The following is a 25440-nucleotide window of genomic DNA, read 5'->3' on the forward strand; positions in this document are numbered from 1 at the left end:
CCCCCCCCCCCCCCCCCCCCCCCCATACACACACACACACACACTTCCTCCCTCTTCCTATTACCCTTTCTCCTCCCTCAGTCTCGGTGAGGAGTTTTATAAGGAGGCCATTGAACACTGTCGCAGCTACAATGCCCGTCTGTGTGCCGAGCGCTCCATGCGTCTGCCCTTCCTGGACTCCCAGACCGGCGTCGCCCAGAGCAACTGTTACATCTGGATGGAGAAGAACCACCGTGGACCGGGTGTGTGTCTCTCTGTGTGTGTTTGTGCGTTTGATACCTGGGCAAAAATAAAGAGTGGCTGGCTGGCGCTTGAGGAGTACTCCAGAGCACTCTTCTTTGTTGGTGTGTGTGTGTGTGTGTGTTGTATTTGCCAGCTGTTGTGCTACACAAATTATTCTCTCCAGTCATTTGTCCTGCGGCTTCCTTCCCCTCCTCTGCTTGTTTCTGTCTCTCTTTCCTTCCTCCCTCATTTCCTCCTCCTCTTTTCCAGGCCTCCTACCTTTCACACCTCAACTTTTTTTTTTTTTTTTACTTTCCCCAAAGGGTGTTTTCTCATCGCTTTCTCTTTCTCTGTAACATCAGTGTATTTTGGCAGTGAATCAGACACCCCTGTAGGCAATGATACGCCGCTGGCACCAACTATTCCAGAGAGAGTGCACTTTATGTGTGTTTGTGTGTGTGTGTGCACGAGTGCATGAGTGTGTTAAAACTTGAGTTTGTAGGCTATGTGTCTGCCAGTATAATCCTTTTGTTTGTTAGTTACTTTTTAGCTCTTACTTGATTTGCATACAATAGTGCCGAATTAAATTGATTGACTTGATTTGCATGTATTTAAGATTTAAGATTTCATTCCTATTTGGTAAATTGAATAGATTTTTTAATGGCTGACTATTCATTAGAAACAACCTTCAGATAAAGTTTTCTAAAACCAAGAAAAAGTAGTTTTCTGTATATTTAAAAACCATATTAATAATTACACGGTTTTGGGTTGGAAGCATGTACAGTACCACAAACAACCATTTACACCACAACCATTTATATTTTTGGCCATGCTAGAGTTGTGGCTCTAGGGATGGAAAAGCCAGTCAGTCAGTCCAACTCTTTTACCACAATAGTGCCGCAGGGATGATGTTTTTTTGTAGGCCAGCCCTGATGTTAGCATCATGCTGGTTCCAATGGGACTTTTACATTGGCTTTTGGGTTACTGCAGAATATAAACTAATATAAAAAGTTTATGATACTGACACGTTTTGTTCAACACGGTAATCTTCACAATTAAACACCTCTTATATGATTTTTGAAGCCCAAAGACGTAAAAAAGCTAATGTTAGGCTGTAAACAAATTACAGCACAGTTGCATGACTTCAACTCCACCACCACTAAACCTCCAACTTGTAGTTTTATTTAGCTCTTACCTCTTCTACAAAGCACTTCCTCTCACAAAATTAGCCATAGTTTGCAAAAAACGTGAGTATAAACACAACAAGGCTGTAAAGGTGGACTGGTGAGTAGATGATGATGATGATGATGACATTTAAGGTCCCTGACAACCTCTGTAGCATCATTTAGTCACTTGTTAACACCAGTATTTCTAGGAGACGTAAACGCTTGAAGCAACCAAAAACCCAAAGACTTCAAAATGAAACAGTTGAAATGTCTTGACTTCTGTTAAGCAGATTGTTATGAAATTTGTTGCACTCAATCAATTGTAATAACCCCCTAATCTATGTTGGTTTCTATGACTTCATTTTATCACCAAATACCTGCAAAACTAAAGACATTCCCATCAGCCTTTGCTGTACTTGCGTCACGTGCAAATTAGTATATGTTATCATGCTAATACACTAAGCTGTGATGTGTTAGCATTTTGGACAGTGTCACAGAGCAAACATGAACAAAACAACAAACTTAAGCCAATGTAAGAATATCATAAAATATTCCAGCACATCATGCTTGAAACTTTTGTTTTCTGTTTTCTAATTAGTACGTCCTATATCAAGCCGTGTTTTCCTCTGTGTTTCAGGTCATGCTCCAGGTCAGTTGTACACATATCCTGCTCGCTGCTGGCGCAAGAAGAGACGGCTAAACATCCTGGAGGACCCGCGGCTTGTACCGATCGAGTTCAAGATCGGTAAGGAGTAAATGAGCCGGCCCATTTGAGGAACTTTTTCCACTAACAGCATTGTGGACTCCGTCAATCTGTGGGGCAGATGTAAATGAATGCTGGACATTAACATCGAACCCCTTAACCTGCCACTTTCCCCTTTTATTTGTTTGTTTATTTATTTATTTTTATTTTGTTCTGTTTTAACTTAAAGCTAGTCTCCCAAAAGTCCATTCAAATTATAATAAATTACAATAAAAAAATACATTGAAAATACTATAAAAACTGCTAGCATGTTTCTTTTATTTCCCTTTGAGTAGCTTTAAGTTTTACTCTGTAGTAAGTGGGTTACATGAAGAGAAAACATCAGTTAAGAAAATGTGGAGACTTCCCTCATGCAACACCCTCAGTCATGTGATATTTCATACAAATTGCAGATGATCGCTGCAGCCTCTGTACACTGCCGAGGTCCTTGTGCCTTCATGAATCAGCCAAATTTCGTGTCCTCAGGGCAGTGTCAGCTTCAATGAGCATGTCAGCATGAATATGAGATCTCTGCTGTTTTCTGATTGCAATTGTCTCATTCCCCAGACTACGAGGCCTCTCTAAAGAAGGAGGGGGGCATCCCTGATGGTCCTGTGCTGGAGTCGCTGCTCGCCGGGGAAACCCTGGACAAGAAGGTAGAAACCAAGGAAGAAGAGCCAATGAGCGAGTGTCAGGTGAGACTCGTCGTTTCTCTTTCTTCCCTCTCATTTCCCTCGTCAGTTCTTTGTTGTTCTCTGTGTCTTGTTCCTGTTGTTTTCCTCTTATGTCAGCCTCTCCATCTCTTTTTATCTGTCTGTATTACCCTCTGTGTTTGTGTTTCTTTGTCTCTGCCTTTGTCTCTCTCCGAGTGTGTGTTTTGTTGGTGACATGGCTCCCACGGCTCTGACAACTCCCTCCTGGCGTAGAGTGTATGTATGTGTGTGTATGTGCTTGTGACTGTGTGCGATTGCACAGCAGCCAGTATTGGTGTTTTACACAGAATCCACTCACATGTTTTACAGACCAACCTTGTGAACAAAGGACATTTTAGGAAAGATCGAGCTGCCTCTTTGCTCTCCGTCGTCCTTTATACAACATGTGGCTCTCAGTAACTTCGGAGCGAAAACTTTGATGCTCATCTGGCTGAGTGTTTCACCAGCTAGAGGCCGCTGCTCTTGAACTCTTGAACTCAAATGGACAGCTAATCAATCAGCTGTTGAGTGAGTGGCCCTCACAGCTCTTTGAGAGCCAAAGTAGTGTTTAGGGCCTCTAACCCAAGGCTTCCTGTAACTACAACCAAGCCTGGAGGCTGTCTCAGCTGGGCTTTACTTCAGCACCTTACTGCTGTCTTTTTACCATAATCAGATTAAAGTCTTTCAACATTACGCTGGTGTTTTCCTATAAAGACATGAAAACTAAAAGCCTCTTGTATTGAAGGTGGGGGGTTTGAAAGAAGAGGGAGATCGGTCTCATAAAAGGGGCTATCTATGGGAAAGTTTTGGGGGCTTCACCCATATAAGGCTCTAAAAACCAGGATATTTCAGACCTTGCTGCTTGATTTTTTATCTTTCCTGTTTTAATGTGCCTCTTGAGAGTCCCCTGGCTTTATAGAAGTGGAATACTAAATTGCATTTTGAATCCCTTCAGTTGAGGAAGTTGTTAATCGAATTGTTTATTTCAATGAAATGTTGACACATTTCGCTATGTTTAGCGTTAATGGTTCTGCTCTTACACTTCCACTGGGATTAAGCAAACACCCCCAAAATCAGCAGGGAGGAGTGCAATTTCATGGCCACCCATGGGTCGAGAAAAGAAAAGAAAAGAAAAGAAAAGAAAAGAAAAACAAAACAAAACAAACTAACCTGTCTTACAGTTCATACTGCTCCCTCTCTCTCGTTTTATGTCTGACCCATAGAAGTTGCTTGTCGGGGATTTCCCTCACGAGCTGGAGGTGGATGAGATGGAGGAAGACGTTCCGAAGAGAAAGAACCGTACCAAAGCACGGGTAAGACAACAATGACACTATCACTGTTTTTTTTTTTTTATCCATGATCATTTTATACTGAACCAACAAGCTCGGAAAGACATTGTTTGGCTGTCAGTAAAGAGGAAGAAGCCAAAGTCTGCAAAAAATCTTCCAGACTGAACTCACGGTCAAACTGTGGTGGACCTGAGGTGAAAGTTCAGTGTCCTTCCTGTGAAGCACAAACAGTTCTGAATTAGACAACAGTTTAAGATGACAACCTGTAAGATATTCTGACATACAATACCCAAGCACAACATGCACGTGTGAATTATCAGGAAAGTTTCAGCCTGTAAATCTGGGATTTAAAATTTCCATCACATCTACAAGAATCTTTCTTTTTCAGGTCTGAGAATATGATAGTTTCGACTCGATGTATTTCACATAGTATGATTTTGCACCTGCTCTGTATGCCACCCTCTGTAATGTAATGACATGTCAAACCAAGAACACTGGTACATGCAAACAGATCCAGAAATTGAAATCATGCTGGGACATTATTTTTTTTTTTTTACAACTTTGATTAGATCAGACAGGTTTTTTTCCGCACTCTTTTTGGGCATCCTATGGGAAGATAATCAAGTGTTAACAATTTATTCTGGAACGCGTCACACACACACATATACACATAGGCACACACACACACGCACACACACACACATGCTCACACGCAGACACCAGGGTTGCTAATTGGAGCTGTTGCTCCCCTGCTAGGTGTCATCAGCCCCCTCCTGCTGGAAGTGGAGCTTTACACTGAGAGCAGATGATTAGAATGCAAACGTGTGTGCGCGCATGAATGTGTATATGTGAGTATGTAGACACTTGAACACACAAATGAGGAGTGTGCTCTTACACTCTTTTTTTTGTGTGTATGTGTGCGTACAGGGGAAGTTCAAACTTTTTGTGTGTATCTCATGTACAGTTGAGAGTTATTTACAAGTGTGTGTGTGTGTGTGTGTGTGTGTGTGTGTGTGTGTTTGCTGCAGGCCTACGGTGTTGGGGGCATGAGAAAGAGACAAGAGCTGCCTGCCATTGAAGACAGAGACAAGCCTTACGTCTGTGACAGTGAGTGCAACTTTACATCCTCATTCATGTTTCTCTTCATGTAACTATTCTTAGCTTACATGTACAGAATACTAATATTATATATACTGTACGTGTGTGTGTGTGTGTGTGTGTGTGTGTGTCTTCCAGTCTGTGGAAAGCGCTATAAGAACCGCCCAGGGCTGAGTTACCATTATACTCACACCCACCTGGCAGATGAGGAGGGGGAGGAAGACTCGGAGCGACACACGCTACCCTTCCAGCGCAAGAACAACCACAAGCGTGAGTCTGCTGTCTGAATATTAAACTTACTTGCAGTTGTCTCGTCGTCCGTCATTATTTACCTGATGTAGAGTGTTTCGGTTGGCTGGACACGCTGATTCTGGGTCCTCAGTTACAGAATGAACATGTAGTGGGTGTAGCAATTTCAGGGTCATTCCAGTGAGCCTTAATAATCAGGATATTATCAAGAACTATTGATCGTCCTGGAGTTCCTCCTGCAGTTTTATAGATAGTTACAGTGCTGACTGAGCTAAATCCAAAGTTTGCACTCATGTGGATGAAAGATAAGATTTCTCCCAGTGGAGTACTGGGTTTAGCTGATTTCCTCAGCTCCAGCAGATTCCCCTGTTCAGACTGATGCAGTGACGCAGTCTTGAACTGTGCTTGCGGTAGATGAAAATGAGTCAGTGTGAGTCAACTCACCTGGCTTCTCAGCCCACTGCTTGACCTGCGATAAACAAGGGTCAGACGTTAGCTTTGGTGAACTGATGGTGCAGTTATGGATGGAAATTATATTTAAAAGTCCCATATTTTACACTTTTACTCTGTTTCATTTGAATTTTTGAAATCCATAAGAAAATATATTTGTAGTTTTAAGAGCAAAAAGTCATCTCAATGTAGTTTTGCATCTCCTTTCTCAGGCTCTAAACCTCTCCTCTGATTAGTTGACTGTTTTCTGAGTGATTGAATGAAAATATAACAGATTAAAGGTAAACACTCTTGGATGGTGGGTCTGGGTGGGCAGGGCTTGGGGCATGGCTGGGAGCAGTGACTGCTTTGTTGTGACATCACAAAGTAGGGAAGTTCTGTCTGATCGTTTTAAGGCTCAGTCGCTGAATACAGGCTGTGTGCATTTCTCTGTGGACTGAGGCTTTGATACTTTCACAGTGTTAATATAGAAGCTAGACCTGCTTCATAATCAAAAAAGACATGGAAATGTCACTTTATACAATATGGGACCTTTAATGATGTTTAAGTAACATTTAACGGATCTAACAAGCCTAAAAGAAAATTGGAGAAAATTGAAACTCCATTAGTTTCATTTACCTTATTAGTTAATGACATAACACAGTTCTGTGTAATTTTATCATTTTGCAATAATGTGTTTATGTAGCCGCAGTCGAAGATGGGAGTCTCAGTGGAGACAACAACAGTGACAGCAAGGATTATGTCACAGCACCTTAGTACGAATGCAGACAAACATCTGCAGTATATGCATGTCTTCCATGAAAAGTTAGTGGTTTTACTCTGATAGACACACTTAAGCCTGTTGTCTCCTATCCATTGCCAGAATACTTGACTCCAAGTCTATTGGCATTTTTGCAGAGCTCTTGCGATGAAGGTGTGACAGTCAGATACACTGCAGAGTCAGCTGCCAACAAGCACAGGGGATCATATGGATATCTATTTTAATAATAATGTACAAGAAATGTGTCAAGGTAACTATTTACATGCAGTAAAAGGTTCTCCACATTGCAGCAAAATGATTAATGTTAATCTTCCTCTGACAGTGTAAAGCTTAAAACCATTACAGTGTCTCCGTCAGTCATCACCCACCTGAGTTAATGCAACACTTCAGACAGTTTCAACAGCTCCTGCAGAGACACATCAGCTCAATGAGAGAACAAACGACTCGTCAATCAACACTCATCAGTCAGCGAACAAACACTAGTCAGACACTCTGGGAAATTTCCAGCACACTTTAAAGTTACAGCACACAGTATGACTGCAGCCATCAACGGCTTAACGAGTGTCCATTAACGCGCTGGTCCAGAATATTATGAAGTAGTTATAATGAAGACCCATGGTATTACTTGCAAATGCCTCAAGCACTTCTTGCCAGAAGGTGGAGGAATGTATGTAAATGCAGGTGGACAGTGGAGCAGATGGTTGTATAGTGGTAAATCCTAGATAAACACAATCATGTATTCTAGTTGCATGTTTTTATAAATCGCTATGGTTGGTTGGTTTGTTGGTTGGTCAACTGCCACTTTGATCCCAGACTGAAATATCATTGCCATGAAATTTTGCGCAGACATTCATGAATCCCAATGACTTTGTTGACTGATTTCCTCTAGTGCAACCATGAGGTTCACATTTATACTGTAGTTTTGAGTGAAATGTCTCGACAACTATTGGATGGATTGTGGAGAAATTTGGTAAATACGCTCATGCTTCCCTTGAATTGTAATAAGTTTGGTGATTCCCTGACTTTTCCTCTCGCTCCATCATCAGATCAAAATTGGAATTTGTCCAGCACTTTTTGGTTTATCACCAAATGCCTGAAAAGCTAATGACATTTTCATCAGCCTCAGATGTATTTTCTGTTTAGCGCTAATCAGCAAATATTGGTGTGGTAATATGCTAAATCAAGATGCTGAACATTATAACTGCTTACCATTAGCATTTAGCTCACAGTACAGCCTCACAGAGCCGTTAGCATGGCTGCAGACTCTTGTTACTAACTGACCCAAGATTTGGAAAGATGCAAAGATATCAAACATACTTTGTGTCACAATAATAAATCATTAATGCAGAGGATCACTGTTGTTGCAGTAGGTACTGTCATTGGGAGTATACCCATCATTTTTCTTACATCTCAATTACAGGAGATGAGTTCGCACTGGATAGTTGTACCCCTCATGATTTAGTTCAGTTCTAACGCAGGGTGTAGTGTGTGCTTTATAAACCAAGGCTGGAAGTAAGAGTGTGGAGTTTGGGGTTTAGCGTGGTTGAATTTAATAAAAGGAGACAGACCTGCAATTTTTTCAATCCTTACCTAACTTTAACCAATTCTTTTGTTGCCTAGTGCTAACCATATTTTAACCGTAGTGTATTTGACATTTAGCTGATTTTAAATTTAGTGTAGTCTTCTCACAGACAACATTTTGATATGTAGCAGGAACAACACAGGTGAAACTTGATGATGGCTCCATTTCATTTATGTGTTTCAATAAGCTAGTATGTACAAACCAGGGCCCTGTTTCCCTGAAGCATCTTAAGGCTAAGATGCGCTTAGTCCAATTGTAAATCTATGGGCTAAGTTCATTTTAACCTTAAGATGCCAGAGGGAAACCGAGCCTGCTGCACGGAGCAATTTAATGAAATGTGGCCATTATAAATGTTATTATTTACACCTGTGTTTGACAAGTTATAATGCGCATCATGAATAATGTCTCATGTAAGGCTGGCTCATGTGCATTTACTCACGTTGAGTGTCAGTGTGGATTTCTCCTCATGCCACATCATCTCTTGTGGGACTTTTGGCTTATATTTAATCAGATCAAGTATGAGACTCACTGAATATTGGCAGACTTCCTGAAGCTGTAAAGGGGCCTAGTGCAAAACCTGGAGGGACACAGGTTTGTGCAAGCATTTGAAGAGTAGAACAAGATTGTCCAAAGATCACTTGCGCAGTAAAAAGCACTGAGTGGTAGTAGCTGAGGGTTGTTGGCATCCCAAGACTGCAGTTATCGCAGGACTGCAAAGGCTCTGCTAATGACTAGCATAGGAGAATAATAACAACAAGTGAAGCAAATATTTAGGTTTCTATGAGCAGGTCATGACTCAGACCTCAAACCTCCTCTTCCTGTCAGCGGCGGCATCCACACTAACCAAATTGCTTGCCGTCTTTGTTTCTTTGTGGCTATTTATTTTCACCCCCAGGGCCAGTTTTCTATCAGCCTGTGGTTTTTGTTCGGTGTTGTCTTGTGTCTGCGTGTTTTGTTTGTTTGTGAACACTTCTTTTAAGGATAATAGTATACATTTATCCTGCGGGAGATTGTGTTCTGGTCAGTAATCGTCAGTAAAATGGCTACAGTTGTTCAGACTCGTAAAAAAAAAACCAAGAGAAATAGCTGTGGACTTTTGAAAAGCGAACACAGACGATTCATCCACTTTCTTTGTTCCTCCTGGTCTTAAAACAAGCAATTTGCTCAGAATAGAACACAGATAAACACACAAAAACACACATATCCACATTATCTGTGCATGCTGCACTGCAACAATGTGCACACTGAAACTCAGTTTCAGTTAATTGGCAGTGTGTGTTTTTAAATTGGACTGTCTGACAGAACAGACTGGCCTGGTATGTGTATATATATATATATATATATATATATATATATGTGTGTGTGTGTGTGTGTGTGTGTGTGTGTGTGTATGTGTGTGACCATGCTGCAGTCTAAGGTCTCTCCAGTGGAGGAGAGCAAGAGAGACAGCATTTGAATCGTTTAATATCCCCCATCACTCCCTCCCAAACAGTCAGTAATCACACACATGCGCACGCACGCACACACACACTCTCTCTCACATACACACACACACACACAGACACACACACAGACACACTCTCTCTCACATACACACACACACACACACACACACAGCCTCAGAAAATGCAATCTTCTCTGCTGAAATGAAAAAGGAAGCTTAGCCCCTTTTGGTTGGTGTGTATGTATATGTGTGTGTGTGTCCACATGCACACGTATACATGCATCTGCAAGGCTCTGAGTGTGTGAATACATTAATGTGTGTGTGTGTGTGCCATTACAGCTTTCCCCAATCTACTGAGTGTCATGAAGGAGCCCCCTCCACCCTTCCCTTCCGTACATTGCCACATATGTGATAATATTAATATGGCTCCACCAAATGAGAGCAACCCTGCATGCATAATTCATGCTATATTCTTGCTCAAAAACCGTCTAGACGCTGGAGTGTGTGTATGCAGCATCCAAGCTAAAACTTAGCAGGAAAACTATACAACTATAAAGTCTTCTCTGAGCCTCCTCCAGCTCCGTCCTCATTCCCTGTTTTTCCATCAGTGTGATAAATGGCAGATTATTCCACCAGGAGATGAGATTTTCCCTCTCAGTCTTTCTCTTCGTCCATCTTTCACCACCTTCCTCTTCTCCTCTTTCTCTGCATCCTCACTTAACCCTCCTCTCTCTCTCCCCTCCTGTTCTGCCTCCCGTTTTCCATTCTCCTCCTCTCTCTTATTCTGCTTCGTCTGTCAACCAGCTTTGGATTTTCTTTTAATTTATTTCTTTGTTTTGTGTCTACACTCCCCCTGAGCACAATCACCAAAATCAGCCAACATCTATTAAACCTCCCTGTATATCTGGATCCCAGCCGATATACTGCTCACTCAAAATGATCAGCCCCATTAAAATTCATGACTGCACCACATACTATGTTGTTGTTGTTGTTGTTTTTTAAAACTCTTTTTTTTTACTTATTTTCTTCTAAAGAAGAGAAGAAGAAGGTTGGAGGTGGGGAGGGAGGGAGAGTAGGATGGCGGGTGGAGGTGTGGGGGTTCTCTTTTGGCATTGATGTGATGGTTGGAGGGGGTGGTGGGGGAAGAGGAGGAAGAAGAGGAGGAGGCTGAGGAGAAGTGGATGAATAAGGGGGATGTTTACTTAGAGGTCGGCCCTGCAGTGTCCACCTGAAAATTGGTTTTGTGGTATGGAGAGAAAGAGAAAGAGAGAGAGAGGGATAGAGAGAGAAAGAGCAAAAGGGAAGGAGGTAGATGAGCGAGCAAGTAAGAAAGAGAAATAGTGAAATAGCAGAAATAAGATAAATAGATTGCAAGAAGGAGACAAACTGAGAGGAACAGCAACTGTGAATTAATGAATGAATGAGAGAAATAAAAGAAAGACAGAGAGAGAGAGAGAGAGAGAGAGGCAGAGGGGCAAGTCGAGGTGGGGGGGGGGGTAGTTGTCATTAAATCCCCCTTCTCAAATCAGAGCTGAGATTCAGAGGCCACTTTATCTGGACGGACAGACGGTCCTACGGTGTGGAGCAGCAGGGACGCTCAGAGTGTGTCTCAAAATGCACACAACACACACACACACACACGTCCATTTCTTTTTGGTGTGTGTCTGTGTGTTTGCGCTCGTGTCTGCCACTGAGTCGTGTGAATGTGCTGTATGGGCAATCATGCCCAACTTTGAGTGTGTATGTGTGTGTGTGTGTGTGTGTGTGTGTGTGTGTGTATGTGTGTGTGACATGTAATTGAGCCCTTTGAAGGTCAGCTTCCCTCTGTTCCTACTCACCATTGTTGGTTGTTGTGTTTTTTTTTTCCCCTCTCCAGTATTTTTTGCCTTGTGTCTCAAAATGGCCTCCCTGTCCTCCTCCTCCCGCTGTCTGCAGACAGAGGATTGAAGGACGAATTTTGATCAACCAACATCAATATAAACCAACGCTGACCAACCTAAAATGGCCACTCCCCAGTCTGGATCTGTTGTCACTCCATATGTGCGCCACTGCCTCTGTTGTTTACTCCCTTCTGTCTCTCTCTTCTGAATAATACAGCCAAGGTGATTTGAAGTGTGGTGCGATTCCAGCTCTTGTGTTTATTGCTTTAGCTATTGCATTGCCATTTATAGCAGTGTCACTGGGCAGATACAGATGTCTTTGTCAAGCTGTTTATTCTTTACACCGAGTGCTACCAAAACTTCTATATTATTTGGTCAGTGTGGCAAATTATCCCATTTAAGTCACCATTTGCTCTAAATCTTCTCAATATTTCAGCAGATAGATAGTCGGGGTTCGTTTTCAGATTTGGAGTGTGGAGAAAGCCGAAGCTTGGTGTGTGATTTCGTGTGTGTCATATTTCTACATGTGAAGACAGAGCATGTGGAAATAAAAGAGCATGCAGTGCTTTTTGGATGTGTTCTGAACTTTTCACGTACGCCGGCATTCCTCCTCAGCTTTTGATTGGTTGATTGTTGCCGCTGCTGCACGGCGGCAGGAAAGGAAGGGAGAAACGGCTGTTGCCTAGCAATCCGGTTGCCATAGATACCGCCAGGGCTCCCTCCTAAAGAGTACACTGTTATGTACATTGAAAAGAGAGAGAGAGAGAGAGAGAGATGGTAGAGGGACGGAGGGAGGAGAGGTATGGAGAGAATAGAAAAGGGGAGGAAGAGAGGAGAGGAAGAATGAAGAAGAAGAATGGAAGAAGTTGAAGCAGAGAAGGAGCGGAGGGGGCACAGAGTTCATTAAAAATAACATAAAGAATGGGTGGAGAGAGAAAAAACAGACAAAGAGAGAAGCGGAGCGAGAAGCAGAGAGTTGTACAGACTGAGAAAAAAAAAATCTCTTCATGATTCATCATATAGATTCCCCCAGACAGTTGGAATTGTGAAGGCAGGGTAATATTGGAGTCTGCTTCATTTGGTATTCTGTCTTAAGATGTGGTACTGTGGTGTGCTGGCTGGTTGTTTTGTGGTTCCTCAGTTGTCTTGGCCATGTTTGGATAAGCCCCCCACACTACCACAGCCCTCCCCTCCGCCTCCACCAAAACCACCCACCACCACCACCTCCCCTCTCCCGCCCCAAATCCATCCTCTCACCCTCCATCCATCTCCTGATGTTTGTTTCTCTGTCTGTGACTGACTGTTATTGTAAAACACAGCAAGAAGAGGAGCGAATAACAACCACAATGCAACAGTTTCATACATATCACAGTCATCAATTATTTCTACTATGATAAAAATGTCCAAATGTAAGTTGACATAATGCAACAGTGATTTAACTTTTGCACATTTCGGCCTAAACTCTGTCAGAATACCGTGTTATTCCTGGAGAACATCCTCCGGCACTCGCATGATGCCTTTTACAAGTCTGACTTGTTTGGAATAAAAATCCTAATTGGTAGTTAGCATGAGCAGCGATAGCTACCACGACTGAACACACAAAGAGAACGGCACCACCTACAACAACTCAAACTCCCCATTTCAGTGCACAAACACAAAATAAGATGCAGATTTCTAAATTTAAATGTCTTTTTTTTCTTTTTCTAAAATACTCCCTCTCTTTTACGCTTCTGTTTTGTTTTAGCCTGACTGGTCGTTTGACATTTCCACATGACAGTGCAGGGCTGACACATACTATAGTGGACCATGTGAGGTTGGGCACAATTCAAACAGGATTTCACAGTCACATTCCTAGCCGGCTCTCCCCCTGGAACAAAATAGGATTAATAATTTGCATTTTAACTCTTCATCGACAGGGACACAAGCCTGGCTAAGTGGCTCTTTTTAAGTGTGTGCAAATGTGAGTGCATGTTCACAGAGTATCCACACACACTGGTATAGGACGTGTGTGTGTGTGTGATTTCTTTACATGCATGATTTATAGGGGAGTTGGTGTGTTTGTGTGTGTGTGATTTATTTGCATGTGTGTCTATTCGCTAAATGTGCACATATCTGCAGACTGCAGAGCCTGACGGATTGTTTGTGTGTGTGTGTGTGTGTGTGTGTGTGTGTGTGTCTGTTCCTGCGGGTCAGTGTGATTACAAAGCAACCATAGATCAAGTTTTATTATGCACCAAAACTGCCTCTGTCCTCTTTCCTTTGCAATGTCATCTCTGCACACAAGCTCACATTGCATCACGCACACACAAATGCATGCATACAGACCCACAATGCACTGGGAGTTACGCAACCTGCTGACTGGACATGAGTGAAAGTAGTACTTGGGAGTGCGTGTGTGTATACGGGTGAGGGGTGGGGTAGGTTTGGTGGGTGCAGGGATGGAAAAGCAGCAAAAAATGAAGGGAAAACAGAGGGAGAACAGAGCATGGCACTGGTGCAGGCATTAGAGTGACAACAGATGGATTGCAGGAAAGAGTTCCAATTTCCTCTTTGAGAGTAAAGGAAAAAAATAGATATAGAAGTGAAATAAGGAAAGGGAAGTGAAAAAAATGAAGCACAGCGAAGCGCAGAGAAGAGATCGAATCAGAGGCAGAGAGAGCAGCAGCAATAATGAGAATGCATGAAAGTGCAAAGAGGAAGAGAGAGGAAGAGGATGGGAGAAAGAGTGAGGGGAGGAAGATGGGAAGAGGGAGAGAGAGAGAGAAAGGAAGGCAGTGACTTTTCATCTGTGACTGACAGTTTCCATCTGACTGCATCTCTGCCTCCTTGTCTGCATAAAAAACCTGAAGATGTCTCCTCGACAATTTGGGATTTGTTACTGTGAGAATCTTCATGTACATGTGCTTTTAACCTGCGTCTTATCTGTTGTCCGTTTGTTTATCCCTTTGTTTTGTGTTACCATATGTACAATATTTGTGACTGTAATTAACTGTGTACATGTGTGTGTGTGTGTGTTTGTGGATGAGTGTGTGTGGCTGAGGGTTACAGGGACTCTCATTCATCACATTAAAGAGAGCAAGTGGGGGATGGGGGACTGAAACTGGACGGCAAAAGTTATTATGCAAAGGCTTGGTTGTAAATCTTTGAGTGTGTGTGTGTGTGTGTGTGTGTGTGTGTGTGTGCACGCTCTACTGTATGTGTGTGGTTTGGTTGTGGGTGTGTTTCATCTGTGTGTGTGCTCTTGTATTGGTGTGTGTGTGTGCTGCTCCTGAGAGGCTCTCCTCATTAAGCAGCGAGGCGACAGGAGTGCAGAGTGTGTGTTTTCACACACCGCTGCTCCGATACAACGGGAGCCACTTTTTTTTTCGCCTCCCTTCCTTCCCTCCCCTTTGTGCCTCCTCGTCTTCCTCCTCCTTTTCTTTTTCTCTCTTTCTTTCCCCACTCGCCTCATCTCTCCTTGAAATCCTTCCCTGCCTCCTCCTGTTTCTCCTCTTCCTCCACCTTCGTATCTCCTCCTCATCCTCACTCCTTCCTCCCATCTTCACCTGCAGTAGCGGAGTGTTTGCTGCCTTCGGTAATTGTGAAGAACAAGACACACTCAATGTGAAAACATTCACACTCAACCATTACTTGTTATTTACCATCTAAACCCGCAGCCTCGATTAACCAAGTTTTGTGATGTTGGTAACCACGGCAACTGTTTCTTTGTTAATGGCTGAGCTTACCTTTATCTGCACAATACAACGGAATATAATAGAAGTTAAAAGAAGCATATTAAATCACTTTGATTAGTTCAAGTAAATGTCAATGAAAATGTTAAACATGCAACAAATCAGGAAGCAAAGACAGAAAAAATGTAAAAAGTGCGGTGGAAGAGAAAGTCAGACAAGTCAACAGGTAGGCCTATTTGTGTGTGTGTGTGTGTGTGTGTGTGTGTGTGTGTGTGTGTGTGTGTGTGTGTGTGTGTGTGTGTTTGTGTGTGGACGGAGGGCAGTGGTTATTCCCTTCGGATAGAAGCGCTAAGTTGATGAGGCTTCCACTGTGGCCGGCCAGAGGATGAGATTATCGACCAGCCAAGAGTCGGGCTGTGGTTTGGTTCCAGGTCTGTCTGGAGTCTGGGGGGGAGAGAAAAGGGGGGACAGAGAGGGAAAAGAGGGGAGGAAGAGCTGAGGTTGGAGGGGTTGAGCGAGAGGGCGATATACTGGAGGAAGAAAATGAGGGAGAACGGCAGGATGAGGATACAGACACAAGGTCACAGCCTCGTACTTTCTCATATCTTTTTTCTTTTTTTTTTGTCTTGCTGCTTTTCTTAATTACAGTGTAAGAAATGTTCTTCTTATCCAGGTCACCATTAGTTACAGGATCTTCAAATAAACCTATTCAGATACAATTATTGTAGTGAGAGGGTTGAGATCTTTTCACTTCCAATGTAGTTTTTTGTGCCTTTTAAAAAAACACTCCAGCAACTTTAGACTCAATATGAAAAGTCTAATTTAAAAAGGAGATATTTTTTTTTAGCATTTTATAAACAGAAAGAGCTGTTGCAACGCATTGAAAACCATGTATCACCAGATGTTATGATTTCTTCAGACGGAGCTAAAGGATCAGATCTTAATAGGCTGAGAACATTCTCCGACTTTTTACCATTTAAAACCCACTGAATTATCAGAGCTGTTTGAAAAGTAATGAAACGAAGAGCTAATGAAAAGTTAATGTTGTGGACATACATGGTTTTCACAGAACAGTGCTATATAACAAAGCGATTTAAATGCAAGGATTTTATCTTTCGGTGTCTTTCTATTTTTCTCTGCTCTTCTCCTTCTTCTGTCTTTTCTTTCACTCAGAAAACCACAGTTACTCAATTTTTCAGCCTGACCCCGAAAACTCAGCATATTAGTAGCGTGCATGTTTTTTTTTTTAAGTGACACTTTATCAAACCGCTGATAGAATAAATAAAATATGTGAGAATATATGATTATTTTTTATTAAAAGTGAGGAGAGGCTTAAGTTGAAAAAAGGAGCAGGGCAAGAGGTGGCTCAGAGAGCAAAATAACAATGCGAGATAACGAAGGAGCAGCGTGGAGGTGGAATGGAGAGAAAATGTGATGGAGGGGGGGGGGGCATTATAAAGCAGAGAGGGAGGAAGGATGGGGAAGGGTAGGTGTTGGGGGGGCATTTGAGGATTCATCTCTTGCTGGATAATTCCCAGGAGGATCTCTCTCCAACACTTGAAAGCTGTGAAGTGTGCGGTTCTGCTCATACTCCTCCTGGTAATTGGAAGAGGAGAGGAGGGAGGGAGGGAGGGAGGGAGAGGAGGGAGAGGAGGGTCAGGTAAAGGAGTTAGATATGGAGGTAAAAAAAAAAAGAGCAAGAGGAGGAGGAGGGGAGGAAGGTGGCTGAAGCAGGTAAAGATTTGGAGACAGAAGGACAGGAGGAGAGGTAAAGGTAACGAGGGGATTAGAAGGAAGAGAAAGCAAAAAGAATCGCCTGACTTGTGCCATTTTTCTTTGTTCAATCTCTCATTTTTTTCTCCCCAACCTGGCATATATCTCTTTTATTTTGCTCATTAGCTCACTCCTCTTTATTCTGTGTCTCTATCACTGTCCTCTTCCCACCCTCCCTTAGCCAGCAATGGCGTGTCTGTGGTTGCAGGCGGCTTCTGAAACATGGCCGCAGGCGTTTAATCATTGATGGAGTTTTTTTCCTCCATGCAGGCAGGCCAGCGGGCAGCCCCGGCTCACTCACATGCGTCAGGACCTGCTGATTCACTCTCTGGGGCCTCCGAGCACACACATATACACACACACACACACACACACACACACACACACACACACACACACACACACACACACACACACAAGCACTTACACATGCACACAGGCATGAATATAAAAGGCAGAGATGCACACACATAACTGTAGCACACAGACACGGATAAAATGCAGCCTGAATGTGTTTGATTTGTGTGTGTGTGTGTGTGTGTGTGTGTGTGTGTGTGTGTGTGTGTCAGAGTCCACATGTGTGCCTGACTAGTTTAACCCACCAGGGATTGTGAGGCCCAATCAGCAGCAGCGAGCCCAAATAAAAGCAGAGAAGATAAAAGCAATTTGTTTGACCAGTACAAGAAGACAAAAATGTGTTTGCATTGGCTCCAGGCCTGCACGCCACATATGCCTCTACAGTTTTATACATCCTTCTGCTAGACTCAGTAAACATCTGGCTGTGTTAGTTTCTTAAAATGTAAATACACTTATACAGCTACTGTAAGCTCATACTGTACGACCACTATCATTCAGCTCTCGGGCAGGAGCTCCTCACGCAGCTTAGCCGTGCTAGCGGTGTCGCTCTAGCAAAGTCTGTCAGTCGGTCAACCATTTGAACTACTGCAGAAAGTATATAATGCTAGATATGAATAATTGATACTGGATGAAATATAACAACTTTGATGATCCCTTAACTCCTCATCACCTGATGGCATTTCCATTAACTGCACTGTGTATTTAGCGCTAATTAGCAAATGGTAGCATGCTAACCCGCTGGTATCATACCTGGACCGTGTTGAAATTCCTCCCTATCTACTAGACTCTCAGCCACATCTATAAAATATGATGCTTTTCAATATTGCAGAATAGAAAACAAAGAGTACTGTCTACTGCATGTACACGGCTTCTTTTGTTCTATTGTTCACATTTTTGAGAATAAGGACACTCAAATAAATAAAGTGCACTGTACGTAATGATTTTGGACACAGCCATGATCATGCTAAACTAAGATAAATGTTTAATATTAGCCTCACAGATTGCTAGCATGGCTGCGGACTTCGTCTTGTTCACGTTACGGACTATATTGTGGGATGTGTTGAATTCATTTTTTTCAATATTCTGGATTTTGGTGCCAGTCTGACTGATCAGCTTTGTTCATATTGACCAATTTACACAGAACCAGGTCCCATGAAGTTCAGGTTTAAAAATAAAATCTATAGTGAAACTCTCGTCACTTGAAAAAGCTGACACCAGCAAGATATAAGGATGTGAGAATGGCGACATCATCAGTAAATCTGTAGCACTAAAAGTCCTTGTGGAATTAGTATACTGTTAAGTCCATTTGATAATTATTCCTATTGATGGTTGAACCGCAGCGATACTGTAGTTTAACCCAGCTTGTTTTCCATCACTGCACCACTGTATGAAAGTGCACAGCCCAGCACTAAATTCCTATATAGTTACTATTCTCGCAGTATAAATGACAGCCTCTCTCTCATGGTTTTTACTCAGCATAACTCTGTTGAATTCTGCAGTAGCAGGTACAGCTTATCATTTCCCTCCCCTCCTCTGTTCTCTGTCTGTCTCTCTGTCTCTCATCCTGATCAGAGTTTTTTCTTTTATTATTTTATTTCTCTGAGGATTAAAGCCAGACCCTGTGGAGGAGAAACCAAATCTCTCTCTCTCTCACTCCTCCTTTCCTTCTCACCCTCTTTTCCATCAAATTCCCCCTCTCCTCATCACCCTCCCCTTCCGGCCAAACAAGACTCCACCCTGAAATGGATGGATTAATGACCTCTCTCTGCCTCTCATGTGAACACACACACACACATACACACACACACATATACGCACGCACACACACCAGCAGTATCACCTACAGCCCTCTGTCTGCACGCCTGTGTCTTTTGTCTTTCTGCAGGATGAATGGCTTTCTATGCATGTCTGTATACGTGCATGCGAGTACCTGTGTGATCTACATTGTATTGACGCTCTGTCCTGGTTGGTGAGTCATTGTGAAGGACCTGTCCAGTGTTTTACATCTTCGAGAGGAAAGCACACATGCAGAATAGTCTGCAGTGGTTATGTGATTGCTTCCATTAAAGAGATTATGCAATCAAAAGCAGTAAGACAGGCAGACAAACCAACAGTCGGACAGACAAAAGAACAGGGGGGGTGGGGGTAAATGTGGAACGCACACACATACACACACACTCACACACACATACAGTATATATATGTATATATATATATATATCTATATATATAGATATATATATATATAAACACAGCACTCAGGCAAGCAAGGGGAATTTCTCTCTTGTTAATAATTATTATGAAACAGCTTCACGTGGAGCACTTGCCTTTCCGCGCTCAGCATGACGGCAGGTCTGTCCCGGCAGCCTCCCTACACACTCACACACACACTCACACTTCTCCCATATTTTTTCAATTCCTCCTCCCTCCTCCACTTGACAATATTTACCAGACCCCATGGGCTCCCAGTGGACTTCCCCCCTCTGTTCCTCCCCGTCTCCTTCCCCTCCCTCCCCCTCTCACTTCCTGGGTGAGCCGGGTGTTCGGCGAGTCCCAGGCTCCAGCGCAGGCCTGCACCACTGCTTGTTTTTACCAAAGCAAACAGATGGAAAAAGAGAAAGACACAGACAGAGCGTTGTGCCCAGCTGTGATGGTGTGCAGTCAGGCAACGGGGGACTTAGTTACAGATCTTCTTTCTTCTTCTTTGTCTTACATCTCAACATTTTACCTGTAATCACTCCCTGTCAGTACAACACTCTGTCCATGTTTTCTTTCTCAGCTCACCTTGGTGGCGACTGATCTATCGATAAGTTAGGACTTTCATAGACTTCCCCTCTCCGATCTGTCTTTCTGTGTAGTGATTAACACAGCTCCTTCACTCCAGGGCAACATTTCATAACAGTGACTTATGAGTTTACACTCTTCATCCCCCTCTTCCAGGAGCCCAGGAGGGATCAAGCTAAAATCCCCATTTTCCTTACCCGCTTCTCCTTTCTTCTTCTGCTTCCAGCCAAGAAAGCACCGGACGGTTCAGTGATCGCCAATGGCTACTGTGACTTCTGCCTCGGAGGCTCAAAGAAGACCGGCTGTCCTGAAGACCTTATCTCCTGTGCAGACTGTGGACGCTCAGGTAGGGCACCGCTGAAGGGGATGATTGGCAGGAGGAAGGCGGTCCTCTGTTGATGCACAATTTCCTTTGTGGAGTATAGATTTCATATCTACTACATAACAAAATGCAAGTTTCGCTTCCTGTAACGCTTAAAATGGATGGACCATACCAGTGGTTTTTTTTTTTTTGTTTCAGCCCATCTACTACAAATCATGTACAGTATACTTAATCGCATCAACAACCATTTGCTGTAATGTTTTCGATTTTTGAGCTTGTTGACCGTTGCAGCTAGCCATGGTGTTTTCATTTTTTACTACAGTTTGAAAACCAATTTGCAGAGATTTGAAACTGATCTAAGACAGTGGCCTGGAAGGATAAAATACTTCCAGTTAAAGCATAAACCTCACAGGAGATTCTCAAGATGAAATACCAAAACATACATACGAAGGTATTTAATTCAAATCGATCATGCTAACTCACTAACGTTAGCATCACCTCACACTAGCAGTGAGTTTAACAACAGCCTACACAAGGTTACTACTTTGGTTGGTTATTGTCCTTAAAAGCCATCACACACAACAGTGAAATTCATGCCTGCTTTCATGTGTGTAAGTTATGTTTTTGTAGTAGGGAGAATGCAGATTGAAACGCAGCTGCATTAGCATTAAGCAATAACACAACTTACAAAATAAAATATGATGTATTGCCTTTTCTTACCTTATTTTCTGCAAGTTGACTTTCCTTCTGTATGGATAGGAATAGAAAGCCTTTGCTGCCTGAAAGGTAGAAAACACATGGAAACTTCTTAAACACAGCATGCTTATATGGAAAACAGTGGCTGTAACGTACAATGTACTAAAATCTTCTCCGCAAGAGGAATTTCTCATTTTCTCGAACACAATTTTAAAATCTTATTTTGAAACTATCAAAAATCCAATAAGAAAGTGCTATTCTATATACAATATAATCCATTTCTAATGATTGATAACACATAGTTGAGAGCAGATTTGTAAAGAGATTAAAGAGATTTTGTAAAGTTTTGTATAACAGGTACTGAGAATGTCAAATAAATTAGATACATCACATGAAATACAACTTCAGATATTCAAGTTGCATGCAGCTCCAAGTATATGCAATACATATGATGATACATGCTGTGCAGTATGCCAGAAGTGCAGAAACACTCTGGCATGTGTTTCCAAGGCCAGGAATGAACTTTGATGCTTAATCTGGCACTTTTCATTTAATGTGGTCATGTCCATTGATCACAGTGTTTCTCGGCATTAAAATATTAATGGATTCAGTAAAGTGTAATCTTGGTGTGACATTCTTGTCTGACAACAACTCAAAATTGTTTAAAATCTTGTTGCACACCTTTCAATCCTGGCTTTTTGTACATCAACTTACTTTACATCTGTGATATTATAAACCACTGTCTATTTCTTCTTTTGAGAGAGACTCCCATGTATAACAAGGAACTTAGATGAATTTGTGAGAGAATGGTCTCTACTTAGTATGTACTTTGGTTGTGCAGTAAATTTTTATTGGAGTAGAGTTTAAGTATGATTTTTTTTTTGTATGGTTGTATTATTTTTTGTTTATTCTGGTTACATGTATACATGCAGAGATTGCAGTGTATATAATGAAGAATTTGTGTACTTATTGCATGTACTGTATATATTTTTCCCCACATGTTTCTTTTCATCTGAATAATAAAAGAGAGAACCAAAAATGATGTACGTGACTTGTAGTGAATGGGCTAAAGCATGCAAAACATTGGTATGGTCCTCTTCTCTATAATGACTCACAAAGAAGACAAATGAAGGTCAGGAAATGAGGATGACATAATATTTCTATTTACATGATCATGTAACAGCAAATACCAGGAAAAGCTAGAATAAAGGGGCAAGGAGAGACAGTTTAAATGGACTGCATTAGCAAAGGACGATTTGTTTTCCTGTTCTACTGACTAAACTGTTGTTTTGGAATTTGTTAACATTTTTGTTGAAAGTCCAACATTTTGTAGTTTTCAGAACCAAATCGAAAGCAAACATATGCATTTTATTTGAGCCGTCTCAGGAAATATTATCATGTTTCTTCACCTTTAACTTTTCCAAAACTCTTTATATTCAGGAAAAATGCATCTCAAGTAACGTGATGTTTACACCTGCAAAACACAACTGTTGAATCATCTGTGAAATATAAATAAATCCCACGTATGAAGCAAACAAACTGATAGATAGACTAGGTGGATGATGGGTGACTGTCCTCAGAATACAGACAGTGATAGTGAAAAACATTGTGTGGGCGTGTGCTGGTGCGCATGTGTGTGTACTTATGTGCGTGCGTCTGTATGTGTGTGTGTGTGTGTGTGTGTGTGTGTGCGTGTGCACCCAGGCCACCCATCCTGTCTGCAGTTCACAGTGAACATGACGGCTGCGGTGAGGACTTATCGCTGGCAGTGCATCGAGTGCAAGTCCTGCAGCCTGTGTGGCACCTCTGAGAATGACGTAGGATCTCACTTTATACTGCATGTTAACACATGTGGCTGCACACAAACACACACACACACACACACACACACACACACACACACATACACATTACACATTGTACATATATATACTCATATAGTATCTTTTAGGAAAACTAACCTCTTGCTGAAACTTTTAAACAGTCTTGTTGAATAAGTTTGGGGCATTTTGATATTGATCCTTGTAACAATCCAAAAAAAAAACCAAAAAAACCAGAGAAAGTGATTCAGGAGCTAGTTTAGATTCTGCGCCTTGCTCTCAGACTGAGTATGCAAGAGTGGGTCCCTCTGGCTGTAGGATGCTGTCTAACCACTGGGCTATACTGTTGCTCAATGAGTCTCACTGGAATGAAACAGCTTTAAACCCGCGAGAGAACTGAGAAGAAACATAGACATCAACCTTCAATAAATGCAGTTTCTTTTTTACATTCCTGCAGAATAAGGAGGTGCACACAATGTCAAGGAAATGATAAAGTCATAGTGCAGGTTATTATTGTTCTGTGGCATAAAAGAATATTTCAAGGACGGGAAGTTGTTGAGTCCTCAACTGTCATAAATTGAAAACAACCAAGGGACATGTATATCACTCCCTAACCCTTTGTTTTATATTATGACAAATTCACATCTTCATGTTTTATGCACATTAAATGAATTCTGTTATGTCCTCAGCTTTGATTTCAAATCTGTCCTTTCATAACGACATCTGTTTATCTGAATATTCTCTTCTCTTCCAGGACCAGCTGTTGTTTTGTGATGATTGCGACAGAGGCTACCACATGTACTGTCTGAGCCCTCCCATGTCTGAACCACCAGAGGGTATGTGCAACCATGAGCAGTGTGCGAGCATCACAATCCAGAGATGCTGCGTACCAGGAGAAGTGTTCAGACCCGCATGTGGTCAGACTGCACAGCCCCAGGAAACTTTTGTTTTTAGTATGAAATTATGTAACTGTCTGTACTGTAGGTGGGGAGACGATGACACAAACCTCAAGTCAAAACAGTCCGACAACCAAACCGACTTTTAGAAAAGCAACTCAGATTTAACCCTTTACTGTATGGAGGACCCTCAGGACTCCTCATCTCTCTGTTGGAGCATCTTAGTCTGAACACTGTGTCTGTGATCACAGAAAAGGAGCAGGTACATCTATTTAAATCAAACTGTCATTTGCCTTCTTACACATAAGATGGCTGCCTTAGGATGTTTGATGGCGTTGCCATGGAAATGAGTAGTAGAAAAGATAATCTGTTTCCATGGCAAGTGTGTCACTTGGCTGAACATACAGTAGCAGTGGCACTCGTGTTCAACACTCACTAACAGTGTCATGCTCTGCCCACACACGCAACACTTTTGATTTACAAGAAACACGTATGAAATTCAGCAGTAGTCAGTTATTTTAGGTTTTTCCAGTCGCAGCAGAGACCTGTGTGAGCTCTGACACGGATCGGTAAACATATATTTACATACATACCGCAAACACACACGACACAACCAGACAGACAAACGCGCTGCACGAAGCACAGGCGACAGCGGAAGCGTTTTCCGGCGATGAACCCTCGACTGTAAAAGTTGCTGAAGCCTCGTCAGTGCTGTCGGAAATATTTGGTTCTGTCGTCGGTGTATTTGCAGCGTGTTTGTCTATTTGGTTGTGTCGTGTGTATCCGCAGCTCCTGTGTTGTCAAATTGATGAAGATGTTTTCTTAATTTGCTTGTGTCTCGTCTATTTGCATGTGTTTTCTTCAGTTGCAGTTGCCTCCAGCTCTCACTCCGTCACTGTACTTAGGCACAATACAGCAGAGTTTACGTTCTCTTTGAAGTGTAAAGGTTGAAAGTTGCATTTTAACATCTGTCTCAAATAGATGTTTAATTAATGTTACAAATCCCATGCCAAAATCCAAACCAAACTAGTTGTCAAATCCCCTGCATTGACAAACCACAGGCACAGCATGTGATGTTTTACCATGGAGGCTTTAATTTACAGTGTTACTTAATGCTCTGTCTGAAATGAGGGATTAATCCACAAGGCTTTACAATAGCTGTGATTGAACTTCCGATCTGTGTGTGTGTGTGTGTGTGTGTGTTGCAGGGAGCTGGAGCTGTCATCTGTGTCTGAGACAACTGAAGGAGAAGGCCTCAGCCTACATCACCCTCACTTAATCTGCGAAGCTGCGCCTCATCCTCTCGACCCTTCATCCTCTCCCAAACCGACTCTCCATCACAGCTCTCTGTGCCCTCCTCCTCCTCCTCTTCTGATCTACTCGCCACCACTTCCTCTACAGTTCGTCCCCGTGACCTTTGACATGACTGAGCACACAGCGCCATACTCATTCTTGAACCCATTCTCCAGCGGCGAGCCAACCTACGTCCTTTTGTGTCACTCACATTCCCTGTTGTGCTTGAGCTGACCCCCACTGCGCCCCCCCCA

The 25440-nt window shown here is 42.4% G+C and overlaps 1 protein-coding gene across 2 annotated transcripts in view; it reads left to right on the forward strand.

Moving 5' to 3' along the window:
* dpf1 (double PHD fingers 1) overlaps window positions 1–25433 on the forward strand; it is a 37971-nt gene extending 12538 nt beyond the window's left edge. Inside the window, exons 3-12 of one of the 2 annotated variants that reach the window (XM_023428480.2) lie at window positions 82–242; window positions 2026–2133; window positions 2698–2825; window positions 4046–4135; window positions 5140–5218; window positions 5348–5479; window positions 20386–20505; window positions 22882–22994; window positions 23752–23833; window positions 25102–25433. In XM_023428480.2, the coding sequence (XP_023284248.2) occupies window positions 82–242; window positions 2026–2133; window positions 2698–2825; window positions 4046–4135; window positions 5140–5218; window positions 5348–5479; window positions 20386–20505; window positions 22882–22994; window positions 23752–23833; window positions 25102–25172 (1084 nt within the window). In that variant the 3' untranslated portion in view covers window positions 25173–25433. Of the gene's footprint in view, window positions 1–81; window positions 243–2025; window positions 2134–2697; window positions 2826–4045; window positions 4136–5139; window positions 5219–5347; window positions 5480–20385; window positions 20506–22881; window positions 22995–23751; window positions 24260–25101 lie in introns of those variants that run through there. The other variant, XM_023428478.2, reaches the window with a different exon arrangement.
* Window positions 25434–25440: the final 7 nt, after the last annotated feature.

The sequence above is a fragment of the Seriola lalandi genome, unplaced genomic scaffold (genome assembly GCF_002814215.2).
Source record: "Seriola lalandi dorsalis isolate HSWRI2012SDOR001 ecotype SW California unplaced genomic scaffold, Sedor1 jcf7180002054875, whole genome shotgun sequence".
Lineage (NCBI taxonomy): Eukaryota > Metazoa > Chordata > Actinopteri > Carangiformes > Carangidae > Seriola > Seriola lalandi.